Below are 18,790 nucleotides of genomic sequence, written 5' to 3' on the forward strand. Positions count from 1 at the left end.
GTAGCTTTTGCTCATAATCTTGGTTACTGTCCTTAATTATTAGCAATAATTTTATGTTTTACTAGTATAATTTGTCATGTTTGAAGTTGATTTATACTGATGAAATGTGCTAACCGGACCAAAATGAAAACCTTTGGTGACTATAAAAGGATCTAAAACGCAGTTTATATTGATCAATGGGCTAACAGACCAAAAATAAAAACTTCATTGCTGGTCTTCACAACAAAAGGCCAAATAAAAAAAGTTTTGGGTTCAGCCAATTATTGTGAACAAAGGCAGCTTTAATGCAATCAGTGATCAACTTTTTTTTTTTTGGTTGTTGTAAATTTATTGTTTGATCATTTTATTTTGAACCTCACTTGTAACAGGCTCCTGGTTTTTGGGCTTGACCCTTTTGTGAAATGAACAACACTCTCTGACCCAAAAAAAAAATTCATGAAAAAAGTGGTTCACATATTGTAAAGTCTGCACTTATATTGTTTTTTCAGAAGATGTTTTTAAAATATAATTTAATAATTTTTTTTCTTCACACAAATACATGTTAACGCTACATCAAGTTACACTAATAACTGTTACAATCCAAAACCAAAATTTGTTCCAATATCAAAATCAAACTGACTTAAAATGAAATGCTTTCAATTATTTCCTAAACTTGAATTTCTATTGTGTCTCCTATCGACTGCCGCCAACGTCGATGAGAATGTCGGGAGTAAGCCAAAAGGTCCAGCTTGAAAAAGCGTTTGCATCTGAACTCCTTGGTAAGGAACCTGGACGTTTTGGTGCTGTATAAATTGTGGAAACACCTGAACTCCATCAGTCATATTCACGGCATAAGTAGGTTGCAAAAATGGAAGTCCAGCTGAAGCACGAACAACAGGATAGTGGACTTGTTGTACAATAGGCTCCATGTTATAAACCTGTACCTACCCAGATTATGTCCACGAGAAAACAATTTAATGAGGAACTTGAGTAAACACCACTGAAGGGAAAATAAATAAATTATACAACCATTCTAATTACCTGATTCACAGATGCTTGGGTCAAAGGTATTTCCTGTGGATGTTGGGGCAACAAAGTAACTCTGTTGTTATCCACATCACTGCGACCTGCATTATTCGGTGAACTCTGAGTCTGCACAGGTTATGACCAGGAATCAGAGACTCACACATTGATGCATTTAAGGAAACTTAAAAATAAGAAGATAATGAAAAATACTCACCACTTCATTCACAGATACTTGGCTTGAATGAATCATGACTGGGACTTCTCGCTGCTTAGATTTACGCTTATTTTGTTTTGTCGACACCGTGTTCTGATTTGAACGCTTGTTCTGCAAAATTTGTAAGCACACATCACTCTAAAAAGAAAACTTGAGCACAATGCAAGAAAATTTAAGATGAATGACAAGCATTTCATTTACAGATACTTGGGTGGATGAGGAGTCATTTCCCTGCTTCCGTTGCTGCGATTTAAGTTTACTTGCCACCGAAGCCCCATTATTTTGCCGATCTACGCTGCCAACGTTTGTCTGTAAATCATTTCAATTTTAACAATTATATATCCAAAATGCACAAGCAACATGATTATGATCAGACCATGCAATAAATATGGTGAATATCAGAATCACCTCGTCGTCTGTGCTGTCCACAATTCCTTCACTTGCAGAGTCACCTGTTTCATTGTTATTGACTTGATCAGGATAAAGCAAAACCGGGCACGTACGAATCGTGTGTCCAATACCCCTGCAATTTGAGCAATGTCTTCTCTTGGTGACAGTTCTGGTCTTCTTGGGGGCACCTCTACCCTGTACAACAGTTGGATCACCCACATTAAAGGCTGCACTCTTTGTTGTACAACCCGGTTTGCGACTCTTCTGAACATCCCTCAACAGCTTATAAATGTCTTCCATTACACTTGAAAAATCATCATCCTTTTCGCATGCTATTTCTGCGAGATAGTTGCATGCGGCAGACATAGCTCCTTTTCGCAACAATTTCATATTCTGTGAATGAATACTAGGCTCTGAAATTCAATACACATGAGCAGACTTGGCTGTTTTCAACCACCTCTTAGAAACTAGATTGCTTGGAAATTCATCAATATACTCACTTCTTATCCCAACTATTATATGAGAACAAGGGATGCCATAAAACTCAAAATAACCACATTCACATACAAACTTTTTCTGGTTCTTATCATAAACAACAATATATTCTTTTCTGCGATTGCTAATTTTTCTCATTTTCATCATCACAATATTGGCCACCTCAGAACGCTCCACATTTAGCCCCAGGGCATCTTCTATTTGACCCTTGACTTCCCAAAACATGCTCCTTGTTAATATTTTGGCAGCTCTATACTCAATGCCACTAAGTGCAGTTGTCATAACAGGCTCACCATAAGAAGACTTAAAATCAGATTCCAACTCATTGTGCCTGTATTTCTTCATAGCCCGCTCAAAATTGAAAAGAAAATCCAACAAAGAACACTTACAATGCAGATAATTCTTTATGAATGAGTTAATACCTTCACATAAGGATGTCGTCCAAATACCGGCAAAAAATTTGTCTTGCATGAAGGTGCTTGCCCAAGAAGCTCTTGTCTCATACATCGTATCAATTCATGGATTATTGGCTATACCATATTTCTCAACCAGTTTATCCCACTTCTCTCCAAACTTGTCAGGGTTTATGTTAGCCTACACAAATAACTTGAATTCATCTGCAAAATCAAGATTTCTAATATTTTTCAAAGCATTCTGGTGAATGTGCCATGCACATTGACGATGCGTGGTATTCGGCCACACAACTCTAATAGCTTCCTTCATTGCTAGATCTCCATCTGTAACCGCCACCTTAGGATGCCTGTTAAACATTGCTTCAGTCAAGGTTTCGAAAACCCATATGAAAGTCTCAGTTTTCTCATCTTGAACAAGTGCAGCAGCAAAGATAGTTGTTTGCTTGTGGTGGTTGTATCCACAAAAAATCACAATGTCATTAAGAAATAAACGGTAGGACTAACGTTTCACACAGCCTACAACGTCGGGGACCATCCATGTAATTAAATTAGGTGGGGGACCAAAATCGTGGCATTGGTAAACGTCGGGGACCAATGTTGTAATTAAGCCTTTGTTATACTTGTTCTTCTTGTATGTGCTATCAAAGGCAACCACATCTCCAAACACGTTATAATCCATTCTACTGGTTCCATCACACCATAGCAAGTTAAGGAGATTACCTTGTTCCGATTTGTTGTACTTGAAGAAAAATAGTGGGTCACTGTCAAGTTTTCCTTGTAAATAGGACAGTGCCGCAACTGCATCACCATCTTTGACTCTTTTCCTTTTTTGCTTGTCTAGGTGGTTGGCCAAGTCCTTGCCGGTAAAGCCTACGGACTCAGCCCCACCTTTTTGGCCCATCATCACCTCCATAATATTGCGGGTCCTCACACCAAATAGGTTCATACCTTCTGCTTGAGCTTTGTCCCCTCCACTCAATTGCCGGAATTTTGGAATCAAATGAACATGCTTATATGGTGTTAATGGGTGATTGTGTTCATCGCAAAAAAAAACCACTTTCCACCTTTTACTGCTAGAAAAACAACGAAATCGAATTCTAGCAAGGCAACCCACTCTAGTAATAGCCTTAGGTTGTTTTCTTCTGCCACTATTATGCATATGCTTCTGATGCCTTTGTCCAGCCCTATTGCACACCACCTGTCGTGAGATAATCTTGCCATCATCATCCTTGTATACATCATCTTTCCTTGGAGAGAATCCACGGATACGAGCATATTTAGAATAGAATTCACATGCTTCCTCCTCAGAAGAGAAATCCATCCCTCTAATGTCATCTGCAGACAATTCAGTAATCCTTTTCATGACTTTAACTTCTACATCAGAGTTTTTTTGACTGTCATTTCCAGTTTCAAACATCTCATCGACATCCACAAAATTTTCCCCATCATTATCCCCTTCATTCACACCCTGCTTCAAACCGTTGGCAGGGCTAGAATTCAGACTATCATCCTCATCGATGATATAAAGCTCGTCATCAAACGGATTAAGCCAATTATCTCCTGAAGAATCATTCATTTTCCCAACTCTGAAATAAAATCAAAACCGACGATTCAAGACATTGCTACCTAATAAAACCATACTTAGGGTAAAAATTATTAAAAATCATACCAGTTCAGGTAGCCGCAAATGTCCACAGACAACTTCGATCCCTGCTCAATAGAGTAGTGTACAAATTGAAACACCCGTATCAAAATCTTACAGCGACACAGACTAGCACAACCAAATTCATCATTGAAAGCACAGTCGAAGAAGAATCACCTGTGAAACCCTCGAAATCACACAAACCAAAGGCTACCGAAGACGACAGTTCAAATAGATGAAATGAAATCAGGAAATCAATCTAGGTGACTTCAGGAACCAAACCTATCTCATGAACCTTAATCTAATCTTTCACGAACCCAGAATGTAAATTACCTCCAAGATCTTTTTAACTTAGCTTTTGTTTTCTTTTACCTTAGCTAAGGGACCAACTTATAAATAAATGAAGTTAGGGAGTAAATTCATGATTTACGAAAGGCTACTGCTATTATTCCGGATTTAAAAAAATCAAAACAAATGAAATAATGTTATTGGTTCAAGCAATTCTTGTACGCTACCCATAAAAAAGTTGCGGGCACCACAGAAATTGCCAAAACCTTTTCTTCTTCTTTCTGCAACACCACCAACACCTTCTTCTTCTTCTTCAGTTTATTTTTCCTGCAACTGAACACCACCATCATGTGCCAAAACCGCGAGCACCACCACCTCCATGCCTCCTTCACGCAACAATCACCACTGTCCCTGTTCTGTTTTTCCTCTCCATGAGAGCCACCACCAGAACCCTAGCTGCCGCCCTTTTCCTCCGATCTCCGGCGAACCATTAAGTTTTTGGAGAAACCAACACCACCACTGAACTCCCCTCATCAACCACAACAAAACCCCTCCATCGATTCGATGATCGGCCACCGTGACGCCGGCGACCGCTGCCGCCGCCGCTACCGGCGTCTTCTCCGGCGAGCTTTGTTCTGAGAAAGAAGACCAATTTCTTGAAGCTCTCAACCTCCTCTTCCTGAATCCAAGGCCCAATCATCAGTAAGAGGTGATTCTCCTTATCAATTTCAAATTTCCCTTTTCAAACCCTAGTTTTCTCTTATTCATATCCTAAGTTCCATTCTCTGAGTTATGTGCCCTTGTTATTATTCAGTTTCAATGGGTACTGGAGGAAGGGAAGAGCACGACCAGACCAGACCAGAGGAAGAAGTGAAGCTCAGTCCCATGACCATGAGACTTGAGGTAGAAGGAGAAAGACATGAACTGTGTTTAAAAATTATGTCACTATAGGGTCCCTTGTGCGTCTGTGTGTGTGTAAGTAGTGATTTCTTGGTTGTTCACTGCAAAGGGTATGAGAATTTCAATTGTATTAGTTCTTTAGTCCTTACTGTATTATACATGATAGATTTTATGAGGAGAGGAAAATAGGATTTTAGCTTATCCAGGTGTTAGCTAATTAAGTTGGAAAATGGAAAATTTAGCATTCAACTTTTGAAAGAGAACTTATAATTCATTTTGCTTTGCTTAGACAGTTTTAGTATAGCACTTGAAAATACATGTCTTCATGTACCATTGATGATTGTAGCAAAAATACTTTAAAATAAGAATAGTTCTTTGCAACTTTTACTGGTTCCAGGACTCCTTGTTACTACCACGTGTTTAGGGGATTAATGAGGTTTCAATTCTAATTAATTTGGGGCTGATTTCTATCATGAAAAGGGACTACTAATATATATATATATTGAGTTCTTTAAATCACAATCCCTATTTCAATATTAACGGTACTTTAGTGTATGTATTTCGGAACTGTAATTTTGAAAACCGTATGTTAAAATGGAAGTATGTTAATTGTCCATTCTTTTTAATCTTTTGAATTTCAACTCTGAAATGAAATTAAAGAAACCCTTTTAGGCTATTTAACTATTATGTTGGATAGTAGCTTTCCAAACAATTATATTGACGCTGTCCTTTGAATCTTAATAACTGAATATGATTTTGAATTTTACTTAGGAGAAGTTTCATGTTGATTCAAGGTTCTAATTTTGCTTTCACGTGAATATAGTAGGCATGTGACCAATTGATAAATCATTTTTGCAAAAGTGGCATTGGATTAGAAAAGGAAAAATTCTTATGTATTGTACTCCAAATCATTTGTATTACCACTTCAAATTCTTTGATCCTAGGTGTATACTTTTAGCAAATGCAATTGGCGAATCAGTAGATGATGCCATACATGATTAGAATATTAAAGTTAGTACTTAGTAGGACATATGTTACAATGCTTAATTTAAAATGGTAGTTTTATTTCTTCATTAGCCTTAATCCTTAAGGTTTTCTTAAATATGCTATAAGTACATTTAATTTTTGGACTCTAAAACATACATCACGAGTTTTTGGAAAATTAATTCTAAAACTTGTTACCCTTGTGTGTTAGGGCACGGCCGAGAGCTCTATAAGCTCTAGGAAGCCTTGGTTTGCTTTGAAAACTTGTATTTCAATGGGTTAAATGTTTAAGGAATTAAGTATGAGTTATTTTTTTTTATGATGAAAGTCTTGGAAGTTAACTAGTTAACTAAGGTTTATGGATTCCATGATTCACATGAAGTACATAACTAAGCAACTGTTAGGGTATTGTTTTAATGAAGAGTTTAGTGTGCGTTGTATTGCGAAAATGCCTCAATGAGTATCCTAATAGAGACTGAAGACTCTAGGGAAAACGAGAGGATTAAGTACTAGTTATTTGTACTTTTCTATTTTGACAAAGATATAAGTATTTGGTTTTAAAGTTGATTTGTGTAAGACCTGGATTTTCAGAACAAGTTAAGTTTCCGACTCACGCGTAGAATCAGTGTAAGCGTGACAGGAGATTGATATTTGAGAAAGATTAATGAAGAAGAAAGTTCAGGAATTGCTTGAGGAATGTTGCCTGGTCGTTTTCGGAGTTAGTGCGAGTCGTCCGCACACTTGCCTTAGGGCGAGCGTGTCCAGAATAGGCTATTCCGCTCTTAAAGCAACGTTTTAAGTGAGATTTCGAACTCTTGGAAAATTTAAAGATTCTCTTTATTTTTCCATCGACCAGCGTTTCATTTCGGAACTCTGGACTGTACGCACGATAGTATTTATTTTTTGGAAGTCCGCCGACGCTAATTTCTTTGCTTCGAAACCCTTGTTTCGAGCGGTGGATGAAGACTTTTTCTATTCGGGACTCCTAAAGTAACACCCCGATTTCGGTGGCGTCACTTTAGTAACCAAAAGTAAACTTAATGCGGAAAAACGTGAATATTTTTTTTTTATAATAACTAAGACAAGACTGAAATAAATAAAACCCAAGTGCGAAAAGTAATAAAACTAATATACAATATATAAACAGCCCCCGCTGTAAGTAGCAACCTCGTCACGAGTGAACCTCCAGTGACGGGTAATAGAAGAGTAGCGCCCGTAGGCAAAAGTACAAACCAAAAGAAAAGGTTAAGTGTCCGCAACACTATCCCTCAAAATGAGAATAAGCTGGCCCATCGGCCTGAAACAAGACTTCCTAAGTCCAACCAACTCTCTGTGATTCCCGTAACGAAACCACACAAAAAGCTATAGGTGGGAAACTACCCTGTCCCGAATGAAACAAATAATGTTCAGAGCTAAGACTCTACTCCTACACTAATCCCATCTCGAGGAGCTCACACTAACACTCAATCCTACATGCTAGCATGATCGTCGTCCGAATTCGAAATCCAGAACGACCTAGTCTACATACACCATCCGTCCTCCTCTCGCAACCGCGATACGCTCCAGTTCCTGCATCTCAACCCTAGTTCCTCCCGAAGGATGAACCATCATGAATCAGCCCGCCAAAGACATCTGACAAAGGGCGTTTGTTCGCCAAAGCACACACAGAAGACGCGAGGGTCAACTCCAAAGAATTATATAAATAATACCACCAATAGATACCATTAAAGGATTAGCCACTTAGGCTTATAACTAGGGATAACATCCTAGGGTTGCATTATTCCACAAAGAATATAACGACAGTAAAACACAGTTAACATGCATCAAGTAGAACTAACAAGTATCAAACACACTCATCACTAAGTCAGTATGCATGTTGCATGAAATGATATGCAGGTTAACCCAGTTAACCACATGCATTCCGGAAAGGGATGGACATCAAACGGATCAGCCCTAACACCAGCCACGGTGGAACCATTTCGGCCCACGTGCCTCTTACACCACACAAAGGTAGCCAGACCAGCAGTAAACCCGTAGGTCTGCCATTTCGGTCTGCTACAAGAGACGTCTATAAACGCTCTTTCACGGCATTCCGGGTCTTATGACCATTTTGGAAACCGACGAGGTCCAGAGTACGTCCTGTGTTAATACCCCATTAATGTTGCATGTATGCAAAATGATTAGTCAAACAACGTCTCCGTCCTCACTCGACACGTCGCCACGTGTTCTAGGGAAGTTAAAGTCTCTAAAAGCTTAACCTAAGGTAAAGTCGATTCTGCGACCAAAAGACACACTTCATAACGACACATAGCTGCTCCAACAGCACCACAACAAACGCTGCTCCAACAGCACAATAACAAACGCTGCTCCAACAGCACAACAAACAAACGCTGCTCCAACAGCACAACAACAAACGCTGCTCCAACAGCACGACAACAAACGCTGCTCCAACAGCACAACAAACAAACGCTGCTCCAACAGCACAACAACAAACGCTACACTTGGATCCGACGACACTCCTCGTTTTTCCAAAACTATGATTTGACTTCCAATGCCTTCCTTCGAGGTTGTTATCATTACTTAAAGATTTTGAGGTTATTTAAGGTCTTATGAATTTTCTTTATAAAATAGATTCCATTTTGTCTTATCGCAAGTCTTATACATTTCAGGATCTCCCAATCCCAAGTCGCTTCCAGAGGATGTCTCGATCCACTAAACAAAATTAAGGCCCGAACCTCGTTCGTCCTATCAAACTTTCTCAAAACTCTCAAAATAAAATCGGCATGACTTGCCCGCTATTCTCACCATTCAGAATCTCAGATTCCAGTACAGAGCATATTTAAATCATCACAATCAACAACATGTCATATATCAATAAATCGCATCATAAACACTTAGCACTTAGCATATAAAGCATGCACCACACATCCTAGATTACCCACATAGCACATAGCATGTAAGTCAATCTCAAAAACATTCAGTAGATGAATCATCTACATTGTCAGCCGAAGCCTCAGAAAACATTTTCCAATCACACACAATTCCAGTGCATAAAAAGTAAACAATGTCGAAAACATCGACCCTAAGCATTAACTAGAGATTCAGTGAGAAGCCCTCACCTGTAGATTCTCCAGGACGATCTCCTAACACTTGTTCACAATCAAAGGCTTGCTCCTCTGGGAATTCCTCAAAATCACCTTTAGAGCAAAACCACAGAAATACTATCAGAATCTATCGAAAACTAAACTATCGATACTTACTAAGGTTACTCGAAGTAATCTGTACTCTAAGGTACGATAATCTAGCGCGAAAGACAAGTTTTCGGAAAAGGAAATTTTCCTCCTCCCCCCTAATAGGGCTCGGCCACTTTGTGCAATTATGGGGCTCGATTTTTCTTCGATCAAACTTGGTTCCTATGCTTTCATAAGCCGTAACTAAGGGTATTCTGAACTCGGAAAAATTATCGGATCAAAAACTGTCGCAGGGGTATTTTGGTCATGATTTTTAACTTAGGATTTTTCAAAACTGAAATCCCAAAAATAAAATTTTGCAGGGACGTCACCAACGACGTTTATGACAACTAATCCTACTAGCACTAAGCTAAGGCGATAGTTTTCAGCCTAAAGGTTGAAGCTTTACACCAAAAACTCCAAAAATGGGTATTTTAGGCTCAAATTGATTCCGGCGGAATTCCGGCGACATAACGGAAAATCTAACCCGGCAGAAGTGATCTTGGGCGCATAAGGAAGAGGTTTAGAATCAGAAATGAAAGATTCAGGATAGTTTTGCAAAAACCCATAAACTATCCGCTCAGAAAACTCTACAGAAAAGCTATGGAAAAAGCGAACAGAGGTAAGGATTAGCGACTATACCTCGAAGCCTTGAAGTAGCAACTGATTGATCGACGATCAATCAAGCGATGAACAAAATTCTTCTTCCTTCTTCCTTGTTCTTGGCCGCGGGTTTGAGGAGAGAAAATGGAGGAAAATTTGAGTTTTTCTTCCTTTCTTTGCTATATATAAAGGTTGGAAATTCGCGGGAAAATGAAAGTTTCGCGAATCTGATTTTTCCGGCGTCATTCTCCGTGAATTAATAGATATGTTTTGGCAAAAGAATTCCAAAACTATAAAGAGGTCTCCTTGTATTTTTGGCAACTAATGCATAGTCGGTATAAAACTATTTTACCCGATAAGTTGCTTTTTGCATCGAATGTCGGAATAGAAAACTTCCTTCGGAAGAAAGATTGAAATCATCAAAGGAAATGGGTGTACGCGTGTAGAATATTCATTTGAAGCTCTGAATAGATAAAGTCTTCATTGTCGAGAAATTCTAGGGTTTTGAAATACCAGGGATTCGGTTTCGGCAAACTTCCGATGATTGGAATTGGACGTTCGTAGATCCTAGAGTTTCGCCTCGAAATGATGGTGATATATGGAAAAAGAGAAGTTCTAACATTTCTCTGAAGATTTTTGGAATTAACTGCCAGCGTGCCTAAAAGTGAAAATTAGCTATATACTAGGGTTTCTGACCTAGGTTTAAGCGTAAAACGATCGTGCTATAACTTTTATCGACTTCAATACGAACCTCAGACTTTTCTTGAACTTTCTCCTTCATACATTTATTTCATTTACTAAACTCTTGTTCAGGTTTCCCTTCGCCATACATCAAACCTACTGGTGAATAAGAATTTATTCACTTGGTATAAACTGAAAAACTTGGGCCTTACATTACTACCCTCCAAAAAGAAAGTTTCGTCCTCGAAACTTAAGGGTTAGTAAAAAAAATTCTGAATATTGTCCCTTGGTCTTTTCCTCTAACTCCCATATAGCACCGTCTGTGTCTTTGTTCCAAATAACTTGCACTAAAGCACTCTGCTTTCCCCTCGATTGTTTCACTCTCCTAGTCCCAATGCTGACCGACGGCGTCTCAAAAGACATATCGTCCTCTAACTCTCTGTTGTCCGGTTCGACCACTTGAATCGGTTCTCCGTTGGAAATAATATTTGTTGGCATTCGTGCAATCGCACAACCTTAACCACTTGCTCCTCTGCCCTTGTTCGTCCAAAATACTCATTAGGAACTCGGTACATCTCTATGTTCCGGATTGAATGCTCAACTTGAGTCTTACTACCTTGTGCATGACAAGACTCATTCTCCTTAATCATAAATTCATCAACCCCTCATAAGCTAATCATCCTCTTGATATCCAACAATCCATTATTGTCGTCTTTGTCCTCAAAACCTTCCTCACTCAAACCAGTTTACACTTACTGAAATCCCTAACGCTTCGCATCAATCGAGATTTATCCTCTAGAAGATCAAATCATAACTATACCTCAAGGGACTTAACTAGTCATTTCGTCATCCGATCCTCCAACCTTCTGAGGTTTAACTACTATCGTAACTGCTATCACCACTACATCACTTACTCACACACGATTTCCAACTCCCCAAGTCAATCTTAATCATAGGATTCTTATTCAACTGAGCAAAATTCACTTGCTAACTCTATCAAGCATCACCGAAATCCATAACAAAGTTCCATTCACTATTAGACTCTGAGTAGCTTGTCCAACTATGATAACTTCAAGTATTCATCTTAATACTAACACTTTCCTTCTTGTAACTTGATTACCATCTTGTCGATAAACTTCTTAATCTCCCAATCAAATTATGACAAACTTCAAGTCCTATACACTTATGACAAGAATTAATAGACTTAAAACCTAAACCTTTTCCAAGTTTGGATCTCTGATGCTCTGTAGCTCTCCAACATTTCCTAAAAGAATATTCATCTCTTACAACGACAACTCCTTCCCAAAGAAAATCAATTACTTAACACGAACTTTCCTCCCAAATCCGACTAATCCTCGATCAATTCAAATTCATCTTACACATCCTTCTATCAAAGTCCATATCCAGCTGTGATTCCGAAAATCACCCCCTCAATATTAAGTTGATCAGGCCTAATACATCGAAGGTGAAAATCTAGAAAAAGCCCACTGGAGCAGTCAATGAGTTCCTATCATCCAGTGGTCGCAAATACCCTGACGTTAAATCTTCAATGATGTCGCTACGGAACTACACACCCTCGACATCATACGTATACTATCCATAATGAATCTCTATGAAATTCATTCTTCAGCTTCTAGCTTCCTTTTAAACGCATCGGTAGAAGACTACTTTCTAGGCTTAGCGTGTCATTCTAAACCTCGTATAACTTCTATAGCTAAAATACGAGTAACAGTAAAGTAAAGTCATAATAGGCGTAGTAACTATAAGGTCAAAGCGTAAACCATATACGTAAGATAGGTGTGTTTGCACACTCTACAAGAAAAATGGAACATATTATACTAGAATGAGAAAGAATGGTTAGAAAGTTACCATCGTTCTTGCGCTCTCCTCTGACAAACCCCTCAGCTCTCTCACCGTCCATGGTGTAAACTCTTGCTTTAGCCGCAGGACGCTTTCCACGAGCAGTGTTCACGGTTGGCTCCGTCTTGGGTGCTCTGCACTGATCGGCAGTGTGCCCCATTTTGTTACAATTGTAGCATTTGGGCCTCGTGTCGGGACAAGCATTGGCATAGTGCCCCGGCTCCCCACATCTGAAACAGGTCGTCTCCTTCTTCAAAGTCTGATCTCCGGAACCTCCAGCAGCACCCGTCATGGGTCTGTAAGATCCGGAAGTAAATCCTCTTCCAGCAGGACGCTGATATGGCCCCCTGCTCTGAAATTTCTCTCTGCTCTGAAAATTTTGAGAGCCCGACCTCATCGGCCCTCCAGTTCCAGCCCGGTTTAGCCTCCGGTCCTTCATCAGTTCCACTTCCGTGGCCTTCTCCACCAACGACTGGAATCGCATGATTCCCAGTGGCCTCACTGAGTCCTCAATATCCGGCCTCAGTCCATTAACGAAACGCTTGCACATATAGCGTTCGTTCACATGGTCGTGGAAGAATTGGAAATGCTTCGCCAAGGATTCCAGCTTCGAAGCAAATTCCGGTACAGACATACCTCCCTGACGGAGTATCAGAAACTGTGACTCCCGCTCATCCCGAGCACTTGTTGGAAAGTATTTCTCCAAGAATGCGTCCCGGAAAGAGTTCCAGTTAATCTCTTCATGGTTGGCTTCCATGATTCCCTTGTTGCCTTTCCACCAGTACTCAGCATCGCCGAGCAACAGATAAGTCGCCATGCCCACCTTGGCACCCTCAACAGTCTGTAGTACGCCGAATATCTTTTCAACCTCCTGGATCCAGAGATCCGCTTTGTCTGGGTCAGTACCACCAGAGAACTTGGGTGGGTTTTGCCTCCTGAAATCATTGAGGCCTTTATTCTGGTCCAGAGTTACTTCCCTCTGGCGCTGATGTTGTTCACGTGCTTCTTCAGCAGCACGCCTCATGGCATTATCGTTTGCTTGCGCCGTCACAGCTTGGGCCATAGTGGCCATCATCTCAGCTAACTGGTTAGTGTTCACCATGTTCTGTTAAGTTAGACAAACAGTTAGTACTCATCATAAGATAGCATTTCCATAACTATACAATATGATTAAGCAATAACTTCAATCAATTTTTAAGCGAAAAATCGCTTGCAGACAATCAATTTTCACTCTTTGCAGAGTCACACAACCTAGCACAGAAGACCTATTCCCCAACAACTCCCGAAAGACACGACCGTGCTCTGATACCACAATGTAACACCCCGATTTCGGTGGCGTCACTTTAGTAACCAAAAGTAAACTTAATGCGGAAAAACGTGAATATTTTTTTTTTATAATAACTAAGACAAGACTGAAATAAATAAAACCCAAGTGCGAAAAGTAATAAAACTAATATACAATATATAAACAGCCCCCGCTGTAAGTAGCAACCTCGTCACGAGTGAACCTCCAGTGACGGGTAATAGAAGAGTAGCGCCCGTAGGCAAAAGTACAAACCAAAAGAAAAGGATAAGTGTCCGCAACACTATCCCTCAAAATGAGAATAAGCTGGCCCATCGGCCTGAAACAAGACTTCCTAAGTCCAACCAACTCTCTGTGATTCACGTAACGAAACCACACAAAAAGCTATAGGTGGGAAACTACCCTGTCCCGAATGAAACAAATAATGTTCAGAGCTAAGACTCTACTCCTACACTAATCCCATCTCGAGGAGCTCACACTAACACTCAATCCTACATGCTAGCATGATCGTCGTCCGAATTCGAAATCCAGAACGACCTAGTCTACATACACCATCCGTCCTCCTCTCGCAACCGCGATACGCTCCAGTTCCTGCATCTCAACCCTAGTTCCTCCCGAAGGATGAACCATCATGAATCAGCCCGCCAAAGACATCTGACAAAGGGCGTTTGTTCGCCAAAGCACACACAGAAGACGCGAGGGTCAACTCCAAAGAATTATATAAATAATACCACCAATAGATACCATTAAAGGATTAGCCACTTAGGCTTATAACTAGGGATAACATCCTAGGGTTGCATTATTCCACAAAGAATATAACGACAGTAAAACACAGTTAACATGCATCAAGTAGAACTAACAAGTATCAAACACACTCATCACTAAGTCAGTATGCATGTTGCATGAAATGATATGCAGGTTAACCCAGTTAACCACATGCATTCCGGAAAGGGATGGACATCAAACGGATCAGCCCTAACACCAGCCACGGTGGAACCATTTCGGCCCGCGTGCCTCTTACACCACACAAAGGTAGCCAGATCAGCAGTAAACCCGTAGGTCTGCCATTTCGGTCTGCTACAAGAGACGTCTATAAACGCTCTTTCACGGCATTCCGGGTCTTATGACCATTTTGGAAACCGACGAGGTCCAGAGTACGTCCTGTGTTAATACCCCATTAATGTTGCATGTATGCAAAATGATTAGTCAAACAACGTCTCCGTCCTCACTCGACACGTCGCCACGTGTTCTAGGGAAGTTAAAGTCTCTAAAAGCTTACCCTAAGGTAAAGTCGATTCTGCGACCAAAAGACACACTTCATAACGACACATAGCTGCTCCAACAGCACCACAACAAACGCTGCTCCAACAGCACAATAACAAACGCTGCTCCAACAGCACAACAAACAAACGCTGCTCCAACAGCACAACAACAAACGCTGCTCCAACAGCACGACAACAAACGCTGCTCCAACAGCACAACAAACAAACGCTGCTCCAACAGCACAACAACAAACGCTACACTTGGATCCGACGACACTCCTCGTTTTTCCAAAACTATGATTTGACTTCCAATGCCTTCCTTCGAGGTTGTTATCATTACTTAAAGATTTTGAGGTTATTTAAGGTCTTATGAATTTTCTTTATAAAATAGATTCCATTTTGTCTTATCGCAAGTCTTATACATTTTCAGGATCTCCCAATCCCAAGTCGCTTCCAGAGGATGTCTCGATCCACTAAACAAAATTAAGGCCCGAACCTCGTTCGTCCTATCAAACTTTCTCAAAACTCTCAAAATAAAATCGGCATGACCTGCCCGCTATTCTCACCATTCAGAATCTCAGATTCCAGTACAGAGCATATTTAAATCATCACAATCAACAACATGTCATATATCAATAAATCGCATCATAAACACTTAGCACTTAGCATATAAAGCATGCACCACACATCCTAGATTACCCACATAGCACATAGCATGTAAGTCAATCTCAAAAACATTCAGTAGATGAATCATCTACATTGTCAGCCGAAGCCTCAGAAAACATTTTCCAATCACACACAATTCCAGTGCATAAACAGTAAACAATGTCGAAAACATCGACCCTAAGCATTAACTAGAGATTCAGTGAGAAGCCCTCACCTGTAGATTCTCCAGGACGATCTCCTAACACTTGTTCACAATCAAAGGCTTGCTCCTCTGGGAATTCCTCAAAATCACCTTTAGAGCAAAACCACAGAAATACTATCAGAATCTATCGAAAACTAAACTATCGATACTTACTAAGGTTACTCGAAGTAATCTATACTCTAAGGTACGATAATCTAGCGCGAAAGACAAGTTTTCGGAAAAGGAAATTTTCCTCCTCCCCCCTAATAGGGCTCGGCCACTTTGTGCAATTATGGGGCTCGATTTTTCTTCGATCAAACTTGGTTCCTATGCTTTCATAAGCCGTAACTAAGGGTATTCTGAACTCGGAAAAATTATCGGATCAAAAACTGTCGCAGGGGTATTTTGGTCATGATTTTTAACTTAGGATTTTTCAAAACTGAAATCCCAAAAATAAAATTTTGCAGGGACGTCACCAACGACGTTTATGACAACTAATCCTACTAGCACTAAGCTAAGGCGATAGTTTTCAGCCTAAAGGTTGAAGCTTTACACCAAAAACTCCAAAAATGGGTATTTTAGGCTCAAATTGATTCCGGCGGAATTCCGGCGACATAACGGAAAATCTAACCCGGCAGAAGTGATCTTGGGCGCATAAGGAAGAGGTTTAGAATCAGAAATGAAAGATTCAGGATAGTTTTGTAAAAACCCATAAACTATCCGCTCATAAAACTCTACAGAAAAGCTATGGAAAAAGCGATCAGAGGTATGGATTAGCGACTATACCTCGAAGCCTTGAAGTAGCAACTGATTGATCGACGATCAAGCAAGCGATGAAAAAAATTCATCTTCCTTCTTCCTTGTTCTTGGCCGCGGGTTTGAGGAGAGAAAATGGAGGAAAATTTGAGTTTTTCTTCCTTTCTTTGCTATATATAAAGGTTGGAAATTCGCGGGAAAATGAAAGTTTCGCGAATCTGATTTTTCCGGCGTCATTCTCCGTGAATTAATAGATATGTTTTGGCAAAAGAATTCCAAAACTATAAAGAGGTCTCCTTGTATTTTTGGCAACTAATGCATAGTCGGTATAAAACTATTTTACCCGATAAGTTGCTTTTTGCATCGAATGTCGGAATAGAAAACTTCCTTCGGAAGAAAGATTGAAATCATCAAAGGAAATGGGTGTAAGCGTGTAGAATATTCATTTGAAGCTCTGAATAGATAAAGTCTTCATTGTCGAGAAATTCTAGGGTTTTGAAATACCAGGGATTCGGTTTCGGCAAACTTCCGATGATTGGAATTGGACGTTCGTAGATCCTAGAGTTTCGCCTCGAAATGATGGTGATATATGGAAAAAGAGAAGTTCTAACATTTCTCTGAAGATTTTTGGAATTAACTGCCAGCGTGCCTAAAAGTGAAAATTAGCTATATACTAGGGTTTCTGACCTAGGTTTAAGCGTAAAACGATCGTGCTATAACTTTTATCGACTTCAATACGAACCTCAGACTTTTCCTGAACTTTCTCCTTCATACATTTATTTCATTTACTAAACTCTTGTTCAGGTTTCCCTTCGCCATACATCAAACCTACTAGTGAATAAGAATTTATTCACTTGGTATAAACTGAAAAACTTGGGCCTTACACCTAACGAAGTTTCCGTCCGCGTTGCCAGATTTGTTTCGACATTTCCAATCTTTCTTCAGAAGGAAGTTTTGTCGTCTGAGCATCACAGCAAAAAGTAGTTTTTCGGGACAGATTAACTTACACCGCCTTTGGGATTTTAGATATCGTTTTTCCCAAATCATAGATACTTGTTTTGAGTTCTGGAATTCTGACGCCAGAATCTCTCTTAGAATTCCTCGGTGAACGTGCTGCAAAAATCGGAATCGCGAAATTTTCATTTTCCCGCGATTTCGCCTGCCTATAAATAGCTCAAAAAGCAAAAATTCCTTCATTTTCTTCCTATTGTGGCCGAATTTCGTGGAGAGCAAGGGGGGAGGAGATTTTCGCGAAAACTTGACTGATCTTCGTGCAGTTCGTCCCTACTTCTAGGTATCGAGGTAACTAGCATGAATCCTACCTCTGATTACTGTTTCTGTTGCGTTTCTGAAGTCGTTTCTGTGCTCACAGTTTTGAGTTTTTTGTAAAACTGTCTGATTTCTCTGATTTCTTGCTTGGGTTATGTTCCTTACGTTCCCATGAGCCTAAAACCTCTGTCAGTAATCGCCGATTGTGATCCAGTTGTCCAGGATCTGAAAAACTGTTTCAAAACCTTTTTGTCTCACATTTCGAAACTTTATTGTCGAAAAGTCATAATCTGACTTCGTGCCTTTAGGATTTGTTGTCACGGATGTCGTTAGGATCATTGCTGTCAAATTTGTTTTCCGAACTGATAACTTTGAGGTTTTGAGCTTTTATTTTGGACCAAAATGCCCCTGGATAGCCGTATTTCGATCCGATTGTCCGAAAATTGTTCCGACAGTTTCTTTGCCTTAGTTTTACCCCAAAACTACCTTGTGAATTGATTTGGTCGAAGAAAAAGAGCCGAAGCCCTTTTTCCTTTGTGGCTGTGACCTTGTAGTGTTGGGGAGGGAGTTTTCGTTTTCGAAAACTTGTCTTTTCGTACCCGATTGTCGTATTCTGAAGCTTTAATGCTTTTTCTATCGTTTATGTGT

General features: G+C 39.9%; 3 protein-coding genes across 3 annotated transcripts; all 3 read right to left on the reverse strand.

Moving 5' to 3' along the window:
* Positions 1–355: 355 nt before the first annotated feature.
* On the reverse strand, positions 356–2,021 carry LOC130736397 (uncharacterized). The gene is made up of 6 exons (XM_057588234.1): positions 1,628–2,021; positions 1,421–1,528; positions 1,220–1,330; positions 1,021–1,131; positions 804–923; positions 356–415 (listed from the first exon to the last, which is right to left on the reverse strand). Exons 1-6 carry the CDS (start codon positions 1,997–1,999, stop codon positions 356–358), a joined length of 882 nt encoding a protein of 293 aa, XP_057444217.1. The 5' UTR covers positions 2,000–2,021.
* An 8-nt stretch (positions 2,022–2,029) lies between these two features.
* On the reverse strand, positions 2,030–2,611 carry LOC130736398 (protein FAR1-RELATED SEQUENCE 6-like). The gene has a single exon (XM_057588235.1). The coding sequence runs from the start codon at positions 2,609–2,611 to the stop codon at positions 2,030–2,032; it is 582 nt and encodes a 193-aa protein (XP_057444218.1).
* Positions 2,612–2,620: 9 nt separating this feature from the next.
* Positions 2,621–3,838, reverse strand: LOC130736399 (protein FAR1-RELATED SEQUENCE 5-like). Its single transcript, XM_057588236.1, has 3 exons — positions 3,138–3,838; positions 2,810–2,864; positions 2,621–2,698 (listed from the first exon to the last, which is right to left on the reverse strand). Exons 1-3 carry the CDS (start codon positions 3,836–3,838, stop codon positions 2,621–2,623), a joined length of 834 nt encoding a protein of 277 aa, XP_057444219.1.
* Between the last annotated feature and the right edge of the window lie 14,952 nt (positions 3,839–18,790).

The sequence above is a fragment of the Lotus japonicus genome, chromosome 2 (genome assembly GCF_012489685.1).
Source record: "Lotus japonicus ecotype B-129 chromosome 2, LjGifu_v1.2".
Classification (NCBI taxonomy): Eukaryota; Viridiplantae; Streptophyta; class Magnoliopsida; order Fabales; family Fabaceae; genus Lotus; species Lotus japonicus.